Source organism: Nelumbo lutea, chromosome 2 (genome assembly GCF_056320005.1).
Source record: "Nelumbo lutea isolate HS-2025 chromosome 2, American lotus-T2T, whole genome shotgun sequence".
Taxonomy (NCBI): domain Eukaryota; kingdom Viridiplantae; phylum Streptophyta; class Magnoliopsida; order Proteales; family Nelumbonaceae; genus Nelumbo; species Nelumbo lutea.
Genome location: NC_142685.1, coordinates 39,549,938 through 39,572,329, shown reverse-complemented (window position 1 = coordinate 39,572,329; position 22,392 = coordinate 39,549,938). Strand labels below are relative to the sequence as shown.

The following is a 22,392-nucleotide window of genomic DNA, read 5'->3' as shown; positions in this document are numbered from 1 at the left end:
TTCTGGTGTTTTTATATTCTTGATGCATGCATAGCACGGAGGTAGAATTCTCTAATAAAAGAACCACATAAATGTGATAACTGAGAATGGAGAATGGAGATCCCGACACTATTAAGGGGAAGGGCAAGAAGAGAGATCAGGGGAAAGAGGAGAGAGAGAGAGAGAGAGAGAGATATGTGAAGGAACGAAAGGGTAGTATCAGAAGGTCAGGAAATATGAATAGTGTTTTTTTGTCTAGTTATTACAAGGATAGTATGGGGATTAAAAAATATTATAACTGTCTTTTTGGACTGAATGCTAACGAAAAGAAGTCTTTGTCTCACGGTACAAGGGTCTTTGTCACAGATCCCATAGTATAGGAGGGGTCTTTATAATTTACCCTAATATAAAATATAAGGTTTTGTACTTTACATATTTGCATGTCCTATTTTGTAGGGTATTAATTTGGGATTTGGTGATAACTCCTTCCCTAACTCTCAACTCTATTTTTGCCTCGTGCCCAAGTACTAGCTATGCACCCTTGGGTTGGTTGAACATGTCTTGATTTTGAATTTTCTTGGTCATATTTTGAAAATTTAAAAAGCTAATAGTTAAAATAAATATATATTTTCCTGTGATGTAAAATTTATGATATAATATGAAAAGAGTTTTTACCGATTAAAACCCTCCATGAATTTTGATAAATAACACCAATCAAACATCTTATTGGTCAATTGATTTTTGTATATCATATGTTTTTCCATAACATAGTTGAACTTTTTTTTTTTTCTAAATCGAAGGATATTCAAGGTATTCTTTAAACACGCAGATATTGCTGCAAAACGAAGGGTATTTAAATATTTAAGCAATAAATAAATAATACGAGGGAGTTCGGACCATCTACCAACAATGTGCATTCCAACACCCTCTCAACGTTATCTGACACCGCACATCTAATATATAACGGGTCCCACTTTTGTAATCGGTCTCACTTTCATGGCGAATCATATTCGGTGGTTGTTGGAACATATTTTGTTGGCATCACAATAAGAGGACAAAGATCTTGACGCAATTAAACAACGAAGATATGAAGCGGACAAAGATCTGCAGCAGCATGGGGATGCCGGTGCCTGGAAGGGGGTTTTTAATAAAACCCCACGGAAACCGATTTGTGGAAGATGCTCTTTCATTCTCGCGAACTTAACTCTTTCATCTACGAAGTCCGAACATCTTTCCTTTCCATGGGTTTCCTTCGTAATCTTATCTGAGTTCGTTTTGATTCTCGCGTTTTATCTCTGCAACTGAATTTGCTTCGAAATGGCGATCACCAAAGAATCCACACCGCCACCGGTGATCGGTAAAGCTGGGAGGTACACTGTGTTCATCACTCCTCCTGCCACTCCTAAACTCCCTGTCAGTCCTGCGTCAACTCCAAAGCCCCCACTCACTCCTCTGGTAACTCCGACACCCTCTGAACCATCCGCTGAGTTGCCGAAAATTCCATCTTCGAAGAAGGTGGTTTTGCCGCCGGTTCAGCCTCCCCCTCAGCAGTTCGAGAAGTCGCGGTCGAACTCTTCTATGTTTGGGTTATTTTGGGATGCTGTTGCTAAAGTGCAAAATGGTAACTTTCTCGGTTCTTACGGTTTAAGTTGCGGTGGATCTTTCGGTATTTAGGGTTTTCGTGACGGTTTAGGGGGTTTGTGGCAGCGCATTCGTGTATGGATGAGTATCTAGCGGACTGGTTTGGGTTAAACCAGTCGAAGTATCAGTGGGCGTTGAACGACTACTATGAAAGCACGGGAATGGTGAGTTTGATTTAGTTGTTCGTTTTGTCATTTTGATTTAAATTGGTGGTTTTTGATAGATTTTTCGACCCGATTCGTCGATGTCGAGGTTTAGAGGCTTGTTTGTTTATGTTGATTTAAGGCAGTTTGTTGATTCTCTTCTTCTTCTTCTTCTTCTTCTCTCTGGGTGTTCTGGAACTTATATTTTAAGGTTGGTTGGTGGGATCTGAAGGTATGGGTATCCCTTGTAGTGAAGGAATAAGTGAGATAAATTTTTATAAATTGCATGTCGTTTTCAATCCAATGTCTTTTCATTGAATTTGCTAACATTCATGATTTAATTGTATGGTTTTAAAATGTTTTGTAATAGTGAAGGAATAAATGAGATAGATTTTAAAAAACTGTATGTCGTTTTCAATCCAATGTCTTTTCATTGGATTTGTTAACATTCATGATTTAGTTGTATGGTTTTAAAATGTTTGGTAATTGGTATGCTCGGAAAAAACGCAAAACGAGTAATTATCCCTTCAATTATTTTTCCATTAGATTTTCTTGTCATACTGGAACAACTTCTGAATCTTGGCTAAAGAAAATAATCAATGCTTCAGCTGGAATGATGAAAACTTGTTCAGCAGGATATAATCGAGTAATGTTTGGCATCTGCTGAGACCACCGTGGTCGCAGTATTCCCCTGTTAATTACATGGTTTGATGGCTCCTTCATTTAATTGAAAAGTTGCTAACCTTATATAGGATGCTCATAAGAGGACATTCTTTGACCTATTTACATAGATAAGTTCACAACAGAAAAAAAAGAAAAAAAAAAAAAAACAAAAGGTTCCTACAGATGAGCTATCGAAATTTGTTATGTAAGAGTAGCTTCATCAATAATTTGTAGAATGTTGGTGATTACTCCCTCCACAAAAAAGTGCTGCTCTATGAATTTTCCTATTGATCAGTCTTCTTAAGGTCCTGATGATTACCCAAAACTCATCTTTGCTTGGTTTGTTGGCAATTTGTTTTTGACTTCCCATCAAAGGTTCCATTTATGAATACTTTGTAATTGGTCCCTTGGTAACGTTGGAGATGACTTAACAGTTTCATTCTTTGGTCATTTGATTTCTCTTGAGTTTTATTAAGATTATTAGGAAGGAAGGAGCTTAGTATTTTGAATTACATGCAATGGTTTGGAGTTCTTCCTCTGTAGATGAGGCCATTTCTCTCATCCCATGTCAGCTATGTGATGATTGGAATTTTTCCGATGTATTTTTCTTTAAGAGCATGAATGTTTCCATTTGCTGGCCCACTTCGGTCATTGGTTACAAATGTATCATTCCTCCAAAGGAGTGCTTTGGGTGGAAAATGACTAATAAGAAGATAAATACATCGCAAACCCTATCATAAATAGGATGTAGTCTTTGCCTCGTATTTTTTCCATGTGCAAGGCAAGTGGCTCTATCAAGGGGGGATGTGTTCTTGGTGGGGTGTCCAGTTCTAGTCTGGAGACTACCCAGACCTAGGTAACTCAAGAATTAGAGTATCCAGGAATTAGAAATTTAGTATTTGTGTTTGAATTCTGAAACTACGAAGATTTCTTTGTTAGCTCCGGTGTGGTAGTGTGCAAGTCTTTATTTATGCTAGTTTGATGGGCATCGTTTGGCTTATAATTTGTTAACTTCTTAATTCCTTATGTAAGTCTATATAAATGTGTTATTTTGTTGAATTAACATGTTCTTGGATGTGTGTTAGGCTGAGAAATTCTTTCTCTTTCTCTCTCTCTCTCATTTTAGTATTTTTCATGAATTGCATGTTTGACTTAAATTGTTGAAACTTGAAGTTCAAACTATAGGGAATTAGGGATTAGAAACATTATGATTCTTTTCCCTTAAAAACTTGGAGATAAGATCACAAGATAACTAATATAGTGGATTAGTAAGATCATAGGCTCACTATTTACTACCTACTTATATTATGTCTATAGGTTGAAAATTAATACAAAGTCATTTTTCTATTTTTTGAGAGGTTTGGGTATTTTTTATAGTTTTTTTGACTACTTTTAGAAAAATCAGAAAAAATCCTTATGATTTATGATATGATATGATTCACAATATGATTTGATTCAAACCTCTTTACAATTTACAATATGATTACAATTTTCAGAACATTGCTCTAATCATCTTTTCCTTAGAAACCCATTTGGATAGGCCCCTCCCCATCAAAGATCAAGGTTTTCTGTTGGGAAACTTCTCTCCAAATTATTAGCACCTGTGGTAGACTACAAAGCTAGATAAAACCATGGTGCTTATCCCCACCATAGTTTTCAAGGTGCCAAGGTGAGGCTTGGTGACCATCATGGTTTAAAACGTCCCTAAATTTCCTAATATTTCAACGACATATTTCCATTTCCATGGGTAGCGACATGAAATTTTACTAGAATTGACATGAAATTTTTTCAATCTGTTTGGGAAGTCTTGGGCTGTCCCTCAAAATGTCTTGAAGCTTTTTTCACAAGACCTACTTGGCTGTTACACTAATAGAATTAAATTGTTGTGGCATTGCACAAGGGTAGCAATACTGTGGAGCATGTGGGGGGAAAGAAATGCAGGTGTTTGTTAATGAGTTAGGGTGGGTGTTTTGACTGATCTGATCAAGGGTAGCCCATTGATTGCTAGCATGTGAAAAATCTAAAGATATTAAAATGGATGGTTTGTTACGAGGGTGGCAATCCATTATTGGCATCCCAACAGATCAAGGATATTAATTGCTTGGCAGCCACCACAAGCAATCAGTCTCAATTCTCAAGCTCATTTTGATGGCTGCTGCTGGGTAACCTGGGTGAATCAGGGGTCAGTGGTGTGGTAAGGGATGAGGCTGGTTCCATCAAGTTAAGTTTCTGTGACGCAGGTATCTCTTTGAGGGCTGAGTTGTTGGTGATACACGGACTTTAACTGTTAGCACTACAGAATTGTTTGGGCTGGTTATTGTAAAGTAGTTATCTTATGGGTCAACTCTGATGCAGAACCAGCTTGGAGTTTCAGAGTCCTGGTTAGGAGGCCATTAACCTGGGGAGAAACCTGAAATGCTCGTCCAAGTGGATCCCAAGATTATCCAACTCTCTCTAGCAAATAGTTTAGCTTGAGCTGGGGTTAATTCTCAACGGTTTTTATGGGGTTTGCCTGATCCTGTGGTTAATTTGTATCCTGAGTAGAATCACATTTTTCGTTTGATCAGCTTTCTGATGCCTTTGTAGTGTCCCTGCTGTCTACTCTGGACAGAACTTGGTTATCTTCTCTTTTATTAATACAATGCTGCTATTTATCTCAAAAGAAAAAAATTTCTTTGATCAAAAGGACCAAGATTTCCTAGGGAAGAATTGCCAAAGTAAGCATGGTGGACTCTCTAGAACTATCTTGATGAAGTAATAGTGTCACTCTCTGTTCATAGTCAACTGAGATGCATCAAAGGCTTTCATTTTTCTTTGCCCGTGGATTGGTTTGACATGACCAAAATCAGATGCCTTGTTTAGGCATGGCATGCCAAAGAAATGTGTTTCTATTATGCAAAGAAGTTGGACCCTGCTTATCTTCTGACTTTCTTTGCTTGGGAGTTCTTTATTATAAAGCTGCTCTGCTCCTTTCATGTGCATAAAAATGTTACTTTCTTACTTTATTAACAAAATCTGGTTAGGACTAGTGTGCTTCTTGGTTGTCTAACATTTCCTATATTCCAGTGCCATGGTGCTTGCGGTCCTAGAATAACACCCAAGTAAGATGTTAGAAATAAGTAATGTATGGATGATTACAGGTTGAATGGGCAGTGGTTTACGTTTTGATTCCATTGAGTATTGGGGAAAGGGAGAATTGAATGTACACCAAATAGTTTTTAGCATTACATGGGACCTAAAAATTATATGCAAGAAATTTAATGTGTGAAGTTCATATTCTTGCTTGGATGGAATCATCGACATCCATGTAAGGATGATCATGAACGAGGCCTGGTTATGGGCATATGACTTTTATGTAGAAAATATTAAATGCATATAATATTTCACATGTTAAAATATGTGTGACTTTATGTATTACATAATGTAATATATGGTTTTCAAGGGGCCAAGGTGAACCTAGGTGATGGGGGAGTGCTTAGTCGCCTGGTTGCCTAGTGTCGCTTGGTGTCTGAAAAAATAGAACAAAGGGATAGGCCTCTATTTTTGCCATTGAAATAGAAATAAAAGAAGGGAAAAGCCCCTGTTTTAGTTCAAAAAAAGGATGAAGATTAATTTTTCTTCAAGAAAAAGAAAAAGAAGGGTTAAACCCTTTTTTTTTCGTTTTAGAAGAAGAAGAGTAGGAGGAGGAGCCCTTGTTTTTTTTCTAGTCCACCCCTATTCTTTGTTCCATGAAGAACTGGAAGAGGAAGGAGGAGGGGCAAAGCCCCTGTTTTGTGTTCCAAAAAGAAGCATAGCCTTTGTTTTTGGTCCTAATAAAATGGAAAAAGAAGGGGCGGAGCCTCTGTTTTTTGTTCCAAAAAAAAGAAAAAGAAGGGGCAGGGCCTTTGTTTTTGTTCCAAAAAAGAAAAAAAGGGTGCAAAGCTTCTGTTTTTGTTCCAAAAAAGAGCATACCTTCTACCATTCTACGATCGATTGATTTTCCTTGCTTCTTCAGAGACGTACAACATGTATCACTTGGAACCTTGATAGAGTAGGGGTGGATTCAAGAAGAGCTGAGCCAAATACTTGGCTATTCAAGCTCAGCTTGCAGAAATTGTGCTAGGCTCGAGCTCGAGCTCAATTCGAGCCAAAGACTTGAGCTCTAGTTTGGCTCGGTTCAAAAGCTCGCAAGTTCGATCTCGACTACAAGCCAAGCTTTTTCTAAAAAATAAAGATTATACATATAAAAATAATTTTTATTTTACATACAAAAAATCATAGTTTTCAAGGCGCCAAGGCGAGGGTAGTCAATAGGGGGCGGCTTAGTTGCCTAGTTGCCTAGGCGATGGTTTTAAGTAAAAACATGTATCTTAGGATAGTTCCCTAGGTTTCATAATCATATTTTCTTAATAAATATCCATAATTTTCATAAGAAAAGTATAAACTTCATGTTAAATATAGAAAATTAACATATTCCCACATATTCATGAGAAGAAAAAGAAGAAATAAAGGAAAAAAAAAAAAAAAAGATAGAGGCTCAACTCCTATTTCTGTTATAGTAAAGAAGAAAAGAAAAGGTGGAAGAAGAAGAATTTAGTATATAGACACACAAAATTAGTAAAGAAAAAGAAGAAAATGTGTTGATTGAACAACATTTTATTTTCTTCTTTATTGGTTTAGGTTTTGAAGTCTTTGAGGGTTCAATACAGCATTTAGCAATGTTTGTGTTGATTAAAACCTAACAAATAATAAAATAATAAAAAGAAATTAGTATGTAAACACACAAAATGAATAATTTAGTTTAAAAATGTCTATTTTATAATTATAACCTAAAAAATTAAGAATATAAAAGTTTTTCATAACATGCTATAGAAAACTATTTGACAATTAGGCGAGGTGAGCCTCCAAGGGCACCTTGTCCTTTGGGTGTCACCTTGACAACTATGCAAAAATTAAGAATTATAAAAATTATTTACTATTATACATAAAAAATAAAAATATTATTATATATATAATAAAAATTACTTATATATATAATCAGGGTTGGGGCTCCACCAAGGCAATCTCCATTCCTGACCCCATCGAGTACCCACGGGGATGGGCAAAAGTTGCCATCCCTAATCTCTCGAACTTATTTCTTCCTTAGAATAACTATCTATCAGAGAGCTTACAAATAAGAAACTAATAAACAAATATTATCTTGCGAAACAAATAAAAATAATGATTTGATGCATCATGCCTATGTTTATCATCTGCCAACCCCATGAAATGGGTCAAAAATCCAAAGCCGTATTTTGAGTATCAGACATTCACTGATGGTCCAATACGATATATATGGGCATGTTGTGTCGAAATTTTGAACTTGATCACCCCGACATCCATTTTATTCTTTAACAACTGGATTTTTTCATTTTATGGCAATCAAATTTTCTGGTGTTTTATTTATACTGAAACATTTTATCTCTTACAATTGCATACCAGAAATATGGAACAATGTTGGTCCTGGTGGATCCACATAATATTCCAGATGTGTAATGTAAATTGCACTGGTAAGGGCAATAAAAAAAGATGTGGAAATTAATGGTTATTTCCTCAATATATAGGGTCAAAATCATCTTTTGTTTGTGTGATGCTTCAAAATTTGATCGACTGCGGACTTCCCTGCAGGAAAAGCAAGATGTGAAGACCAAAGAAATGGTCAGCAAAGGGCAGTGCGTGTAACCTGCTTTTGGGAAAGGTAATATGCTACTTGAAATCCATTTTTGTTTTGTGGAAAATGATTTTAAGGATTTTCTGAACTTAGAATACTTGGGTGTGCAGAGGTTGCTGTAGTGGCTCTGTATGAGTAAACAATATCTATGATAAACCTAATGGATGGAATAACAAAAATTTCTTTGGCTGCAAGCTGTCTTCGTTCAAACTCGATGGGTGTTGATGTGAATCTTCTCAAATTGGCATCAGCTAACAAGTGCTATATCAGCTATGTTCTTACTACTACTAGGCATGTGTACCATGCCATCTCATTGGAAATAGTCCTATTTGTAGTAAGCATTTTGTTCATGTTCTTCAGCAAGGATCAAGGCTCAAAGCTTTATAGTCTAGGAATTTACAGAGGCCGAGTTTGTAACACTTAGAATAACTTGTTAAATTATTTTGGTCTCCAACAATCCGGTATGGCGGTATCTCAACTTTCAAAACGCAATAATCTGGTATTTTCCGTTAACCTGTCATTAAGTGGCATGTGAAAAGATATTGTCAATTGATCTGCTAAAATCAAAACAAACCCTTTGAAAGTTTGAAGATCATATTCACACTATTATAGAGAACCTTGGGAAGGTTTTGCGACCAATTTACCTTCTTGACTCAACACCCCAGCAGCAATGGCAGCGGTTTCTCGTCTGAGATCAACACCAATTTACCTTGGATGGTTTCCTTTACACCTAGAAGGGCAACTCAGAAGCATGAGGCCAAGAGTGAATTCAAACACATCTTGGCTCAGTGTTACCTCATTCCAGAATGCAATATAAACCATCCGAGAAGCACGGACAGGCTCAATGCTGATTTCTGATTTTCACTAACAGAGTTATAAGCATTCAAAATGGCAACAACCCATATTCTATCCAGCCACTTGTCATCCTCATCCATGGCATCTTTCACTGTTAGTGCCGGAGGGAGTAGACCGATCGGAATGATTGGTTTGCAGTAGAGCTATTTCCTTGAGGAGACGTAAGAAATCGGATTCGAACTCCGTACACTTCGAATGAACACAATATCGTAGCCTTGGATCGTTGATCCAACTCGGTAGGAGTCGGAGACACTTGAAGCATTTTGGTCTAAGCCATCGACCATTCTAAGAGGCGAAATGTCAATTGGAAAGGGACCTACTTGGGCGGAACTGTGAAGTCTTATTCCGGCTTCGTCCAACAGTCATCCCCACCCAACAAAGCACTCGGAGGCCCAAAGAAGGCATGCATTGATGCATTGAAGATACTGAAGAAAGCAGAAGGCATGCCAAGCTTGGCTGTGATGGGCGATAACCCGTGAGGCACAAAATCGTGAAGGATCGATCCAGTTCGGGGATGAACCCTCCAAGAAACGAGTCAAGGGTCCCTCCAACCCATCGAAGGCTTTCTTAAGGTAATGGACCTTGTGGTATGAGAGATCAATAGTTGTCTCCTCAGCGTTCTCCGGCAAACCGTCGATGGGAGGTAAGGGGAACTCCACCAGATACAGGAGAGATGGTAATTAAGCTTGGAGGGATCTTGGGGAGTCTTTGGATGTTTCTAGGTGTAGAAACGAAGGAGACGCGATGACCCCTTTGAGCTAAACGCTTGGAGAGCTCCAAAAATGACATCATGTGCCCAAAAGCTAACCATGGGAACATTATTATGTGAAGCTCATTATTGTTAGCCATGGAAGAGAGAGACACCATGTCCACCGGACAATACCAGACCGGCCGTCATTGTCTGGTATTGGGGCACCACACCTGGTTGCGCTGTTGTATAATATAATAGTACATTTGCCTTCCCGCGGCCCGCGCCATCGTAGGCGATCTGCGTATAACCTGCGTCCGCCATTTCTGATGGCCTTACCATTCCAACCCCACCTTCTACATAGGCCCCTATCTTCGCTTGTGCCGGTACTGCAGGTGCAGGTGCTGCTGCTGCTGGTGCATCCACACTATAGACGCGTGGTAGTGCTTCCCTATAAACCTCTGGAACCACTCGTGGCATCGCGTAGTAATTTTGGCCTATTTGACCTATTATTGAGCGCCCATTTGGCGCTTGATACAGGCTACCCGGCGTCGGAATCAGATACACAGGCTGTTCCGTCCCCGTTATTGTCGCCGTAGTGGGCGGCTAACCCCCGGTTGTCATCTGTCTATTTGGCCAATACGCTGGATACTGCCACCGGAATGTCTATACGATGAACGTGACTTTTAGTTTTAAGGGTAATTTTGACATTTTCAAAAATCTTACATCATACATGAGGTCACGTGACAGGTATTAGATTGTTGTGTTTCAAAAATCTCATTAATGGATTATTGCATTTTAAAGTTTGGGACCAAATTATAAGTTGTGACAAAGTACACGGTAAGGTATTGATAGAAAATTTTCTCAATTATTTTTGAAGGACAGGAATATATCAAGGGAAAAGAGGGGAAAAAGCAGAAAAGTGGGCATAGCTCATTCTAATTTTAAACTACACATTTTCACTCTTTTATATGTTCTCTTTTTTCTTAAAAAGTATGGATAGGCCTAATACAGATTTCTGAATACAAATAGAAATCTATAAATATTCAAAAAGTCAAATTCACACTCTATACACATTAGACATCTACCCCAACTGTACTTTAGGTCTATAAATTTTGATCTGAACTGTACGATCATTCTCCCTTTTTTTTTTTTTTTTTTCAGGTCTGCTAATTGGCCAGTGTGACTTAATCAGTTCTGTCGCCTATGTGTTCACTACCCCCCTAGTGAGTGCACGTCCAGCCGCTTCCGCCTATTATAAACTAGTTACTGGACTATAACCGAGTTTTCTTTCTTGGAGAGGTGTTCTCGATCGTCAAATTGGAAGTTGATTTGATGGCTGTTGCCTGTTGGACATAATGGTGTCATCACCAGTCATCCTTGGAACATTAGGCTTATTTCACAATAGCACAAATGCAAATATGGACGATGTAAAGCCTTTTTAAATTTGTATATGTTCTTCCAATAATTATATTTGTACTATTATATGTACTAGGCTCAATTTAGGAGTGCAAATACAAATGTGTAGACTGTAAGACCTTATATTTTGTATATATTTGTATGCAAAGAATACAAATACAAATATATAAAGTGAATGCTTTAGTAATCACGGTCTGGGCCTAGCGCAGGCTTTGGGGCTATGATAAAGGTTATAGCTTCGGGTTTGGGGTCTGGCTTGGATCCGGAGCATACTTTGGGTTGTAGTGGGTCTGATGTGAATCTTCTCAAACTGGCATCAGCTAACAAGTGCTATCGTCTATTGTTCTTACCAGGCATGCAACCATTCCATTTCATTGGAAATAGTCCAAATTGTACTTAAGGATTTTCTTCATGTTCTTCAGCAAGGATTAAAGCTAAATCACCCTCCCAATGGAAGATGGTGTAGTTGAGCTAAATAGGTTGATCTTACAATTAGTCTTAATTGATTTTTCCTTTTCAACTTGCTTGGATGTATGCAGCTGTTAACCACTTAATTTCTCGAAGTAAGTTGAACTAGGGTTTTTGGATAACAAGAGAGTAGAGTACAAAGTGCAAGGAGGTGCACTAATGTATGTTGACCTCTACCTCATCTCTTTTATATACATTTTAGTTCTAAAGTAATTAGGACCATCCAAATTTGATTTGGTTAGGTCTCTAATTACCTTAGTTATTATGGAGATCCATGTCCAAATCCATAGACATATTTGATCTAATGCACATAGTTTAACTAGGATGATGTTTGGTTCTGTGGCCATTTATTTGAAAAACGACACCAAGTTATTGCCATGTAGGCATTGGGGGAAACACCATCATTTAATAACATTACTTATTAAATAAACATTTTTTCGATTTGTGTGAAATGTAGTCATAGGGAAAATATCATTTTTAATGTTTTCCCCAACACTCATTTTTTTTATTTACTGTTAAGCATATGTGATGATTAATGGCACATAATGGCGTTTAATGGCGCCTAGCTATTAAACAACACTGAATAAACGTTTATCAACAACTCTCTTGCCTTTCATGATAAAAAAGTACAAAATGTTTTTTAACATAAATAACCATAGTACTAAATAACCCCTAGCTAATTGGTTAAGGTTCATTGTCATAATTGTTAAAAGCCTTATTGGGATTGAATAATATATGGCATAGAACCCATAAAAGCCTTATATCAAACCATATGGGTCTGGCCCATGCAAGAAAGCATATGGGCTGAATTCATCGAGTCAACCTTGTGAACCCCTAAGCTAGTAGAATTGGGCTTAGTATGGGCCCAACACTTATGTCTTAGTAACCCTAGGTTTTAGTTATCCAATGAAGCCCAAGGTTAATGATTAACATAAGAAAATCCCATCAAGTTTCATCCCTTTGATGGTCTTTTGATTTTAACCTTTCAGTCCAAAATGATTAAACACTAACCACATGTAAGGGTACTCATAAAAAACTAAAAAATTGAACTAAACCGAGAAGCCGAAAAATGCGGTTAACCAAATTGATCAGTTTGGTATTTTTGAGAAATTGAAGGTCCAGTTCAGTTTTTGATTAACTTAGAAAAAACTAGCAATTAAGCAAACTGACCGATATATATATATATATATATATATATATATATATATATATATATTATATATACATACATGTATGTATGCATGTATGTTATTCCTTGACTACTAAATGTAGTGTCCCACCTTCTTCACAGGATTTAAAACAATTTGTAGACATTTTTTTCCATAAAATAATATATTTTAAATATAAATACATTTTGCAAGGTGATTTCAAAAACAAGTTGAAATTCATTGTCGCTAGTTTTAGGTTTTCGTCAAAGATAGTATTTTCAACTACTCCAACATATATAGGTATTTGACCTTAAGAGGATTTCATCGATTGGCGTATCAAAAGCAGTCACGTCCAAAACCTAGTGCATTATCATTATCAAGTCCAAAACCTACTTACTATACCTAGGGTATAACCTTAGCAACTGAGACAAGTTGCTCCACCATTTCGGCAATACATTGATATTAGCCTTGTGAGGATAAATTCCTCAAATTTTTAGAACATTCTAAAGTAACATAAGTATCATAAATGCCTAATTTATGGAATAACACATAGAAAACACATCAATCACAAACATGAAACAATAATGATATGATTTTACTAATTCATAAACCACGGTATACATTTATTTAATTGGAACTAAGGGCATGCATTGTCTAATAGTCCATGGAGTTGGAAGTTGTAGTACCAAACCACCCTCTCAGACCCCCTCTAAAAGGTCTAAGTTGCCTCTGAGCTCCTCACTCTTTTCTATTGCATCATAGAGATATTAGCTTAAAGGATCTATTAGCTAATCTTTGATCGTATAGCTACTTCAATGCCAAAGGCAAATTTGAAAGGTGTCTCGCTAGTGGTGGTCCAAGGTGTGGTTCAATAGGCCTACAACACACTAGGAAGTTCTTCAACCCATAGGCTATTGACTCTTGTGAATTTGGTCTTTAAGCCATGCAATATAGTCCTGTTGGTCACCTCAGCCTGACAATTAGTTTATAGGTACCTGAATGAGGTGAATACTCCTTACCAAGGCTTGCACAAAAGTCTATGAACTTTGAGTCATTGAATAGTCGGTTGTTTGTTTGTAATCAAGATGTGAGGAAAGTTCAAGTGGCAAATGATATTCTTCCAAAAGAAGCTTTGGATTTGACCCATTTTGTGAAATAAACAATTTCCATTATCAAGAACTTTCTATAACCTAAGGTAGGAAAAATAGTCTTAGGATGTATATTCCTCATTGTGCAAAAGGCCACGAACTATTAATAGACACGGGGGACGTTGTAGGCTAATGTGGTACATTAAAGTGCCTTTAACATTGATTACACTTCTTGATGAGTTTAATCGAGTCTTCATGGTGGACTACAAGTAACCTTGTTTGAGAGCCTTTTATCCTAGGGCCCTGCCCCATATCATTGCCGCAAAGGCCTTCATGTATCTCTTAGAGAGGCCCCCATCGCACCATTTATCAAACCAAAAGGAGACATTACTAGTCCAAATTTGTAATGATTGTGTAAGAAGTGGCCTAAAAAATACTCTTGCCATAGTCCATTTCTAGGTTTTTTTTTTAATGAGAAAAATGTGTTACACAAGATGGGGGGATGCACGACCTAGAAATCACTAAAGCAAATAAAACAAAGGTCCCTTGGAAGATTACAAGAATTAAAAGAAAAAAACAAAGTGAGGAGAAGACACCTCTCCTTGAGTGAGCCAATCCACCGGCTAGTTTGCCTCTCTGAATACGTGCTTGTAACATACACCTCTCCAATGATTCCTTTAGCTTTAAGCAACCCAAGATGATGTTTCTAAGATTCTTTGAGTCACCCTCAATCGTAGTTGGATGGTCGTTAAAGTTAAGGACCAGATTGTGAGCTTCCCACGTAGCCCAAGCCTTAGACGCATTAATAGAAGTAGTGCCAAGAGTGAAGCTTTTGAAATCCAAGACTTTGCCCACATGGTCTCTAATAATAGCTACAACAGAACAAAATCCATCCCACAAACGAGAGGCATGGTGAACCAAGCAGATGATTATAGGAGAATGACCGATCAGCCCAGGGTCAGAATTTATAGGCTCAAAGTATTGTCAAGGTAGGTGCCAGCTCGGAATTGATGCCAATTCACAGGCGGCCGTTGGTGCATAGAGTGTGGGTTGTGGTCCTTTTGAATGTTTATAGCTCTACAATGTAAACCAGAAATCTGCATTAGGCAAATCTGTACTCCGGATGATTAATATACCAGATTCAGGATTAGTCATCAACATACATGCAGAAAAACACCCTCATATCTAAATTGGCTCGTGGATGGGCAATGGGATTCTCCGCAAGCAAAAATTCTTTATACATTGTGAAAGCATGAACACCACCTTACAAAAGAAACTGAGATTATGTCTCAATGTAATTGTTATAGTTAATCAAAAGAATGCACTGGCAATATTTATGTGAGGTTCCACTTATCCCAGCATTCTATAAACTCTGAAATTAATACTTTGAACCTTGTGTAGAACTGCTAAATGCTAGCGCTCATGGTTTTTCATTTTATGGGACCAACGATCTCTACAGAGCTTATCCTTTTTTATGTAGTGAGACCTAGAGACTAGGCTTCCGTAGACTCAAAGATAGCCAAAAGTGAAAGTCTATATTTAGTATCAAATACGAGTAAAAAGGTACATGGTAAGACAAATATACAGTTCGGTTTTTCTTGTAAAGGTCTGTCGTATCACAATTTCAGGTACAACAGTCATCTCAGTCATTCCCTCACATTTCTGTTCTAATATTCCATGCACACAGTTCAAGTACTTGGCTGAGGGTTTGTAGTTTTCCTAATACCCCATGTGCAGTTGCCTGTAAAGAAAAACACACACAAAAAAAAAAAAAAAAGCAATAGTAATACGGGTTTGACCATATATCTAGATCCAGCATTCAACAGAAAGAAATTTACAGCATTTTCCCTCACGTCAACGGTTCAATAGGAATGCAGGTCGCACCAAATAGGCTGCTTGGTTCAAATACTGTTTAAATTATTGAAAGAACGAGTTGAGCAAAAAATTATTCTTTTCTGAAGCTAATTTAGTATAGGTAATCCAAAGAATCAAGTCTTAAATGAGTTTTGAGCTAGAAAAAACGAATTACTCCCAGTTATTTTCTACAACCAAAATTTAAAAATCCCTAAGAAATACAAAATTCATCAGAATTGATTTCTCTGTGATACGCTAGATAAAAAATCTAACAAGGAATGATCAACCAATTATCAGCATCAGTGCAAGGCAGGTTACTTGAAATGAAGAACTTTACTACATCAGGATCAGTTTAGGGTTCACGCCCATTAAGAAGTTACACTCAACCCAACCTGTGATAAAAAGTTACACTCAACCCAACCTGTCCCAGTTGCACCCTTAACTATTTGAAGCATGAGTTGAGGCAAAATTGATTCATTTATGAAGATAATGTATTTTGCTCCAAACAATCAAGTCTTTTATAATGGGTTTTGAGCAAATATATAAACTAAAAATTAATTCTTACAATCACTAAACTAATCAGAATTAATTCTATAGACAATTAGCTATAGATAGAAAATAAAATATAGAATAGAAAGGGCCAACAAAAAGATGGCTAGGTCAGTGCAGTGTGAGACTTTATAATCAGCCAATATCATATTTATAACCAATCCTTACTTGATGTGATCATCTGGGCAGGATGATTTTTGAAATAACAGATTTACACAAGTATTCAAATTTTCAAATAATGGCTCTCATTCCCCATTTGATGTTAAAGGCAAAACGCTGCTGTTCATCCATTGCATTGGAAAGAAAGATTTTCACTCCAAATGAATGTACCACACAAGAAAAACCAGTGGCCTGGTATTGTTGTATTGAAAGGAAGACCAATAGCAGCAAATCAGAATTCCCTTCATATGTTCTTTTGATAAGAATCAGCAGGACTATGTATGCAAGTATGATCCATGTGATGAAGACGGCAAGCGTGTATATCTAAAATTGTGTTTTATAATACACTTGCACTGAAAAAGCAAGATGTCAAGTGGTGAGTGAGCCTGTACCAATTACATCACTCATTTAGAGTAATCAAGCAAAATAGATTAGGAAAAGAGTTGATATCAAAACAGGAAACAAGTGCTCACATGTAGATGACACGCGCAAAAGCATAACAACAGGACAACTCCATATTGTCTAGTGGAGAAGTAGCATACAATAGGAACAAACAGTTACAATCCCTCCAATTCTCAGGCATAAACAAGGGTCTGAATGATGATTTATAGAAATGGTTTCTCCTTGTACAGATCTGTTTGTTTTTTTTTTCCTTTGGAAATACAAAAAAAAAAAAAATCTTTATCTCTAATTCTAGGTCCTCCTGCTTAAACAGATAATGGGACCTTGATGATCCCTTTATTTGCCTAATGCATGGAAAAACAGGACAAATGCTACAATATGATGAACATGACAAGGACAATAGTTTATGTATGCAATGTAACTGAGGCAGGGATCAATCCAAATCTTAACAGGACTATTACCATTTGTATAGTGCAAAAATAAAGGGAAAGCAATGGCATATGTATAGGTTGGAATTGACATACTTCCGGACAGCAAAAAGCAACAATGCATGCATTCAAAATATGGCAGAGCTTTTGTTTTTTTTTTCCTTTTGAAATACATAAAAAAAATTCTTTATCTCTAATTCCAGGTCCTCTAGCTTAAACAGATAATAGGATCTTGATCAGTTGATGATCCCTTTATTCACATGATGCATGAAAAAACAGGACAAATGCTGCAATATGATGAACATGACAAGGACAATAGTTTATGTATGCAGTGCAACTGAGGCAGGGATCCCATCCAAATCTTAACAGGACTATTACCATTTTATAGTGTAAAAATAAAGGGAAAACAATGGCATGAGCATAGGTTGGAATTGGCATACTTCCAGACAGCAAAAGGCAACAATGCATGCATTCAAAATATGGCAGCAAGTTAGCTATTCCTGTTGCCTACAGAATGAACCGCAAAGAGGAACTACTAAGCTAAATGGAATCCCTACAGAAAGAATACCTAAGAATCTCTAGACAGGAAAATGGTTGCCAAACAAGCATCCAGTCCATTCTGTTTCATCAGTCCAAAATCTTTTTCCTTGTAGCTAAATCATAAAGTTCAAGCTAAATTTAGTGCCACTCTTGTGAAGTAAGCCTTTCCTGCATCTGTCCCACATACTTGTTTGCAACTAAAATTTTGTTATGAAATGCCTCTCCTAAAAATCTCATATATCCCTATACTATTCACAGATTTCCACATTTTTTGGAAGTAGAGAATAAATCTAAAGGAACCCATACCAATTATCAAAAAAAAAAAAAAAAAAACTAAAGGAATCCATATACAGAAGGTGCCCAAAAAAGCCTCACTCAATTTTCTGTTTTAAATCAGGGCAATATCAAACTACAATTTTCCTCAATTCTACAAGCACACTTTCAAAATGGCACCCAAAAAGAACAATTCATTGAATCTCTGAAGAAAAGGTCATAAAGCTAAATTTCTCTTGCAATTTATTCTTAGATTTGTTGATTTTGAGACGACAATTTATGAAGTTTCCCCTTATTCAAGAACAAATACACAAGACGACACTAGTATCATCCGTACAGAAAAAAGTCCCGCTTTAAAAAACAAGAATAGAGAAACAGATAAGAACCAGGGCAAAAGTAGAATATAAGTAATCCAGAATACAAAGTTCTGTAATTGCACCTGTATCATTTCGTTCCACAAATCCTTCTATGCGCCTTCCAATCGGTTCGCACTGCATATTTCTTCGAACACTTATCGCATTTATATTTCTTCTCCCCATGTTTCCTAAAGAAATGCTTCTTTATCCCCGTGAGATCACCCAAAGCTCTTGATGGGTCGTGATGGACACAAGTGGGCACGGGGCACACATAGACTCGCTTTCGAATCTCCTTGGCCGGTCCCCCTCCAAGTTTCCAAGGAAGGTTATGGCCACGGCGGTGAAGTTGCAGGTTCTGCTCGCGTGGAAATCCCCTTTCACAGATCTCGCACACGAATCGGTCCGTCGCCGTTAGGGATTCCGGCGACAACGCGATTACCTCCGCATCCGGATCTGCAACCGGATTTGCTTTAAAACTAAAGATAAAAAATACAAAACCTCGTATCTTTTTTTTTGTTTTTTTGTGGATTAGCTTTAAATCTTACCTGGCGTTCCCGGGAGACTTCGCTTTCTCTTCGTCGGCGTCGCCGATGACTGTGGAGGTGTTGGAATAGCAGAGAACACAAGGGCTCCTCTTGGAAGTGATGAAAGCGGAATCGGTTGACTAGCAGATGAAGAGGCAGTAGCTCCCCCTGAAGCCAACAGTGGAACCGTTTGGTCAGTGGCAGAAGACGCAGTAACTTTTCCAGAAATCGCCAACGGCGGAGCTGCTTCTGTTTGGTTAACAGAAGAAGATACAATAGCTTCTTCTCCCGAAGTCGGCGCCGATGAAGCTGCTTGGTCAGCTTCACCTTCCCCTCTATTCGGCGATGCTGGAGTTACCTGGTTACCTGAAGACGACAAATGAGCTTCTTCTTTTCCTGAAGCTGACGATGGTGGAGCTTTCTCGTTACCAGAAGAAGAGACAGTGGCAATTTCGGCCTCGCCTGAAGCCTGGGAAGCATTAATGGTGGATGAGTCCTCCAAATCAACTGGCATATCTCCCAGAAGTTATAAGGATTGCTACGAAATCAAAACTATGGCAGACTTGGAATTCCAGGATTCTTTTCCTTGAAATGGAAGAATCCAGCTGAAAGATTTTAGGGTTTTTTTCCGTCACTTTGAATCAAGCTTCCTAGGGTTTCTTCTGAGCTCAATATCGCTTCCTAGGTTCCTAGGGCTTCCTCTCAGTCACCATCCACCCTTCACGAACTACTTGTCTTCTTCTCCTTCCAGCAAGGAATCGAGCCAAACGATCCCTAAACGACAAAAAATGTTGAGGTGTTTTGTCGTTTTGTTTTTACAGTCACGTAGCCCAGTCACGTAGCCATACGGCTCCGTAGCCCTACCGTTGATTTAACGTGATTACAGATTTACAGTTCACAAGTGTAACAGTATACCGCGGCTCCATCCGAATTCAGTGGTTTTGGATCCTATGGCTGTAAACGGGTGGAATCGGATCGGATATAGATACTGAGGTAGAATCTAATGTGATTTATTTATTTATATTCGAGTTCGAATCGGATCATGTAAAATTCGGATTATGGGATATTGAATAGGATTAATAAATTAAATTAGAAATAATCAAAATATCATGTATTATTAATAAAATGGATTAAAAATGGCTTCGGTATTGTATTTCATGAATAAAATGAATAAAAAACAACATATTTAAATCGAATCAAATTTTATCAAATCCAAAAGGGGTGATTCCTATCAACCAACCCTTAATGGTAATGAATTGGAATTTAAGTTTAGAAAATTGGAAATCATTTTAAAATAAAACGACCTAAATTAATGGATAGGATAAAAAATCATCATCACCATCCAAGCCTTCTCCCAACAATATAGAATATATTTGGGCATTTAGGTGTCATATCCACTGTTAAATTGTAAGCACTCAAATCATTTGTTATGATTTTCATCCAATAGTCCATATGATCACTCAACACCTCTAACGCACAAAATCAAATCTACATAATGGTAGGCCTTTCATGGTAAGGTCCATGGATCTCACATGCACCTTATTTGCCCCCACTCCCTTAATCCTATGTTAAGTGTAATATAATAATATATATATATATATATATATATATAATGTTATTTCCACTTGTCCTTTGGTTTGCCCCAAGCACTTATATCTGTTTCAACTTGATCACATTTTCCTAATAGGTGTTGTAGATGGCCCTTCATGAACATGATCAAACCATTTCAATCTACTTTCTCTCATTTTATCACCTACTAGAGTTATTCTTGGGTTTCTTTGTATAACTTCATTTATAATCCCGTCGTTCCTAATTTACCATTGGTCCATTTAAACATTTGCATTTTTGTCACTCATTTTTTTTTTTTCAATATGATATGCCTAACATATCATATCAGTATCTAGAGGGATCAGTATAAGGTATACCATGACTAGCACGATACACATCTAGTCGTGCATATTAACACGAAAAGTATGAGTAAGTGCATATCGCATGGTATTGGCCAATACACACTTCTCTATTAAAAAAATCGCAATTAAAGTGATTCAAATCCTTCACTTAATCTCAAAAACCTTGAGCCACTAAGCCACCATATAACTTGTGATAATAAATGAAATAGAATAAATTTTATTTACTTTATTGTCAACATGCAATAGAAACAAATACTACATATTTATTCAACAAATCCAACTTAAAATTAAAAAGAATAATATTGAAAAATTAGTATTTTATAAACGTTAATGGAATAAATAATCTATCAAATTTACATTTATATTTTTACTCTCAATAAATTTATACAAATAAAAAAATTAATAATATAATAATTATTGTAGTACTTAAAATTTATAAATTTGCACATGATATGTATCTTATAATTTTTATATATTTTTATAAATTATTAATTAATATTTTAATTTATACTAAATTTTACAAAAAAAAATTGTTTATAAAATATTCAAGAATATAATATTAAATTGAACCTATCAAATCCACTAATCTACATTTATATTAAAAATGATTTTTTATTTTAGAAAATTTATAGAAATAAAAATGCTCATAATGGAATTATTATTTTAGCAATTAAAAATTATGAACTTGCATTTAATTCTTAGAAATTTTAATAGATTTGATATATTTTAAGTTAAGATCATATAATTTTATACATCATTGATTGATATTTTAATTTACATTTTACATGAACATATTTATTGTTTATAAAAATAAAAGAATTGTTTATCAAACATTTGAAATTTAATAATTGTTTGACTATTTTATTAATGTTGAAAAGTAAAACAAGTAAAATAAAAAATAATTGATATAGTAATTAAAATATAATAATTGCATAGGTTTTGTATCTTGGACTTAAATAGAAATAATGGCTTGCATGTATTAATTTGTAAAAAATTCTATAATACGAGTCTTAGAATCTTGATTGATGGAATATCAACAAAATTGTATGATATCTATGTATCACATTATCTTAATTGTAATATATGTTTTCATATTTACCATTAAAACATACATTTCCCATGTACTAATCCTTATTTATGGCTATTTTGGACCTAAATTTAGTGTTGTTGAGATATTTACAGAATTTGTATGTACTTTCCTAGCATATCCAAACATTTCTATATCTTTTGCCCATATCCATGCATTCCCAAAGCGTATATGTATATGTTTTCGCACCCAAGTTGTCTAATACAATACCCAATACTGATACTTTGTATTACCCAAGTGGTCAAACCCAAGAGGGGGATAAATTGGGTCTTTCAATCAATCCTTCACCTAAGGTCTCCCTATTTGGCTGAGTAAGTATGTGAATGAGTGTGAGTGTTGTGTTTCAAGATAAACAATTGGGTGTAGCAAATAATCACAAGTAAAATGCAAGAATAGAAAACATGAGAACACCACGCGTTTATAGAGGTTCGACTCTTATAGCCTACATCCTCTCCTTAGGCACACCACATAAGATAGGTGTACAAATGGATCGGATCATGATCCAATCCGATCTGAATCCGATACTATT

At 36.5% G+C, this 22,392-nt stretch overlaps 2 protein-coding genes and 1 pseudogene across 5 annotated transcripts; 1 reads left to right on the top strand and 2 right to left on the bottom strand.

Moving 5' to 3' along the window:
• Positions 1 to 1,013: 1,013 nt before the first annotated feature.
• Positions 1,014 to 8,572, top strand: LOC148870011 (hydroxyproline-rich glycoprotein family protein). Its single transcript, XM_088968500.1, has 4 exons — positions 1,014 to 1,600; positions 1,687 to 1,784; positions 8,073 to 8,142; positions 8,226 to 8,572. The coding sequence occupies exons 1-3, from the start codon at positions 1,297 to 1,299 to the stop codon at positions 8,124 to 8,126; spliced, it is 456 nt and encodes a 151-aa protein (XP_088824626.1). The 5' UTR covers positions 1,014 to 1,296; the 3' UTR covers positions 8,127 to 8,142; positions 8,226 to 8,572.
• Positions 8,573 to 8,664: 92 nt separating this feature from the next.
• On the bottom strand, positions 8,665 to 9,969 carry LOC148870010 (putative UDP-rhamnose:rhamnosyltransferase 1 pseudogene; annotated as a pseudogene).
• Positions 9,970 to 14,203: 4,234 nt separating this feature from the next.
• On the bottom strand, positions 14,204 to 19,849 carry LOC148870009 (uncharacterized). 4 transcript variants are annotated; one of them, XM_088971226.1, is made up of 3 exons: positions 18,888 to 19,849; positions 18,426 to 18,795; positions 14,204 to 14,858 (listed from the first exon to the last, which is right to left on the bottom strand). In XM_088971226.1, exons 1-2 carry the CDS (start codon positions 19,378 to 19,380, stop codon positions 18,431 to 18,433), a joined length of 858 nt encoding a protein of 285 aa, XP_088827352.1. In that variant the 5' UTR covers positions 19,381 to 19,849; the 3' UTR covers positions 14,204 to 14,858; positions 18,426 to 18,430. The 4 variants fall into 4 exon arrangements, with proteins under 4 accessions (XP_088827352.1, XP_088827350.1, XP_088827351.1 ...); XM_088971224.1 differs by lacking the exon at positions 14,204 to 14,858 and adding an exon at positions 15,298 to 15,522; XM_088971225.1 differs by lacking the exon at positions 14,204 to 14,858 and adding an exon at positions 16,094 to 16,729.
• Between the last annotated feature and the right edge of the window lie 2,543 nt (positions 19,850 to 22,392).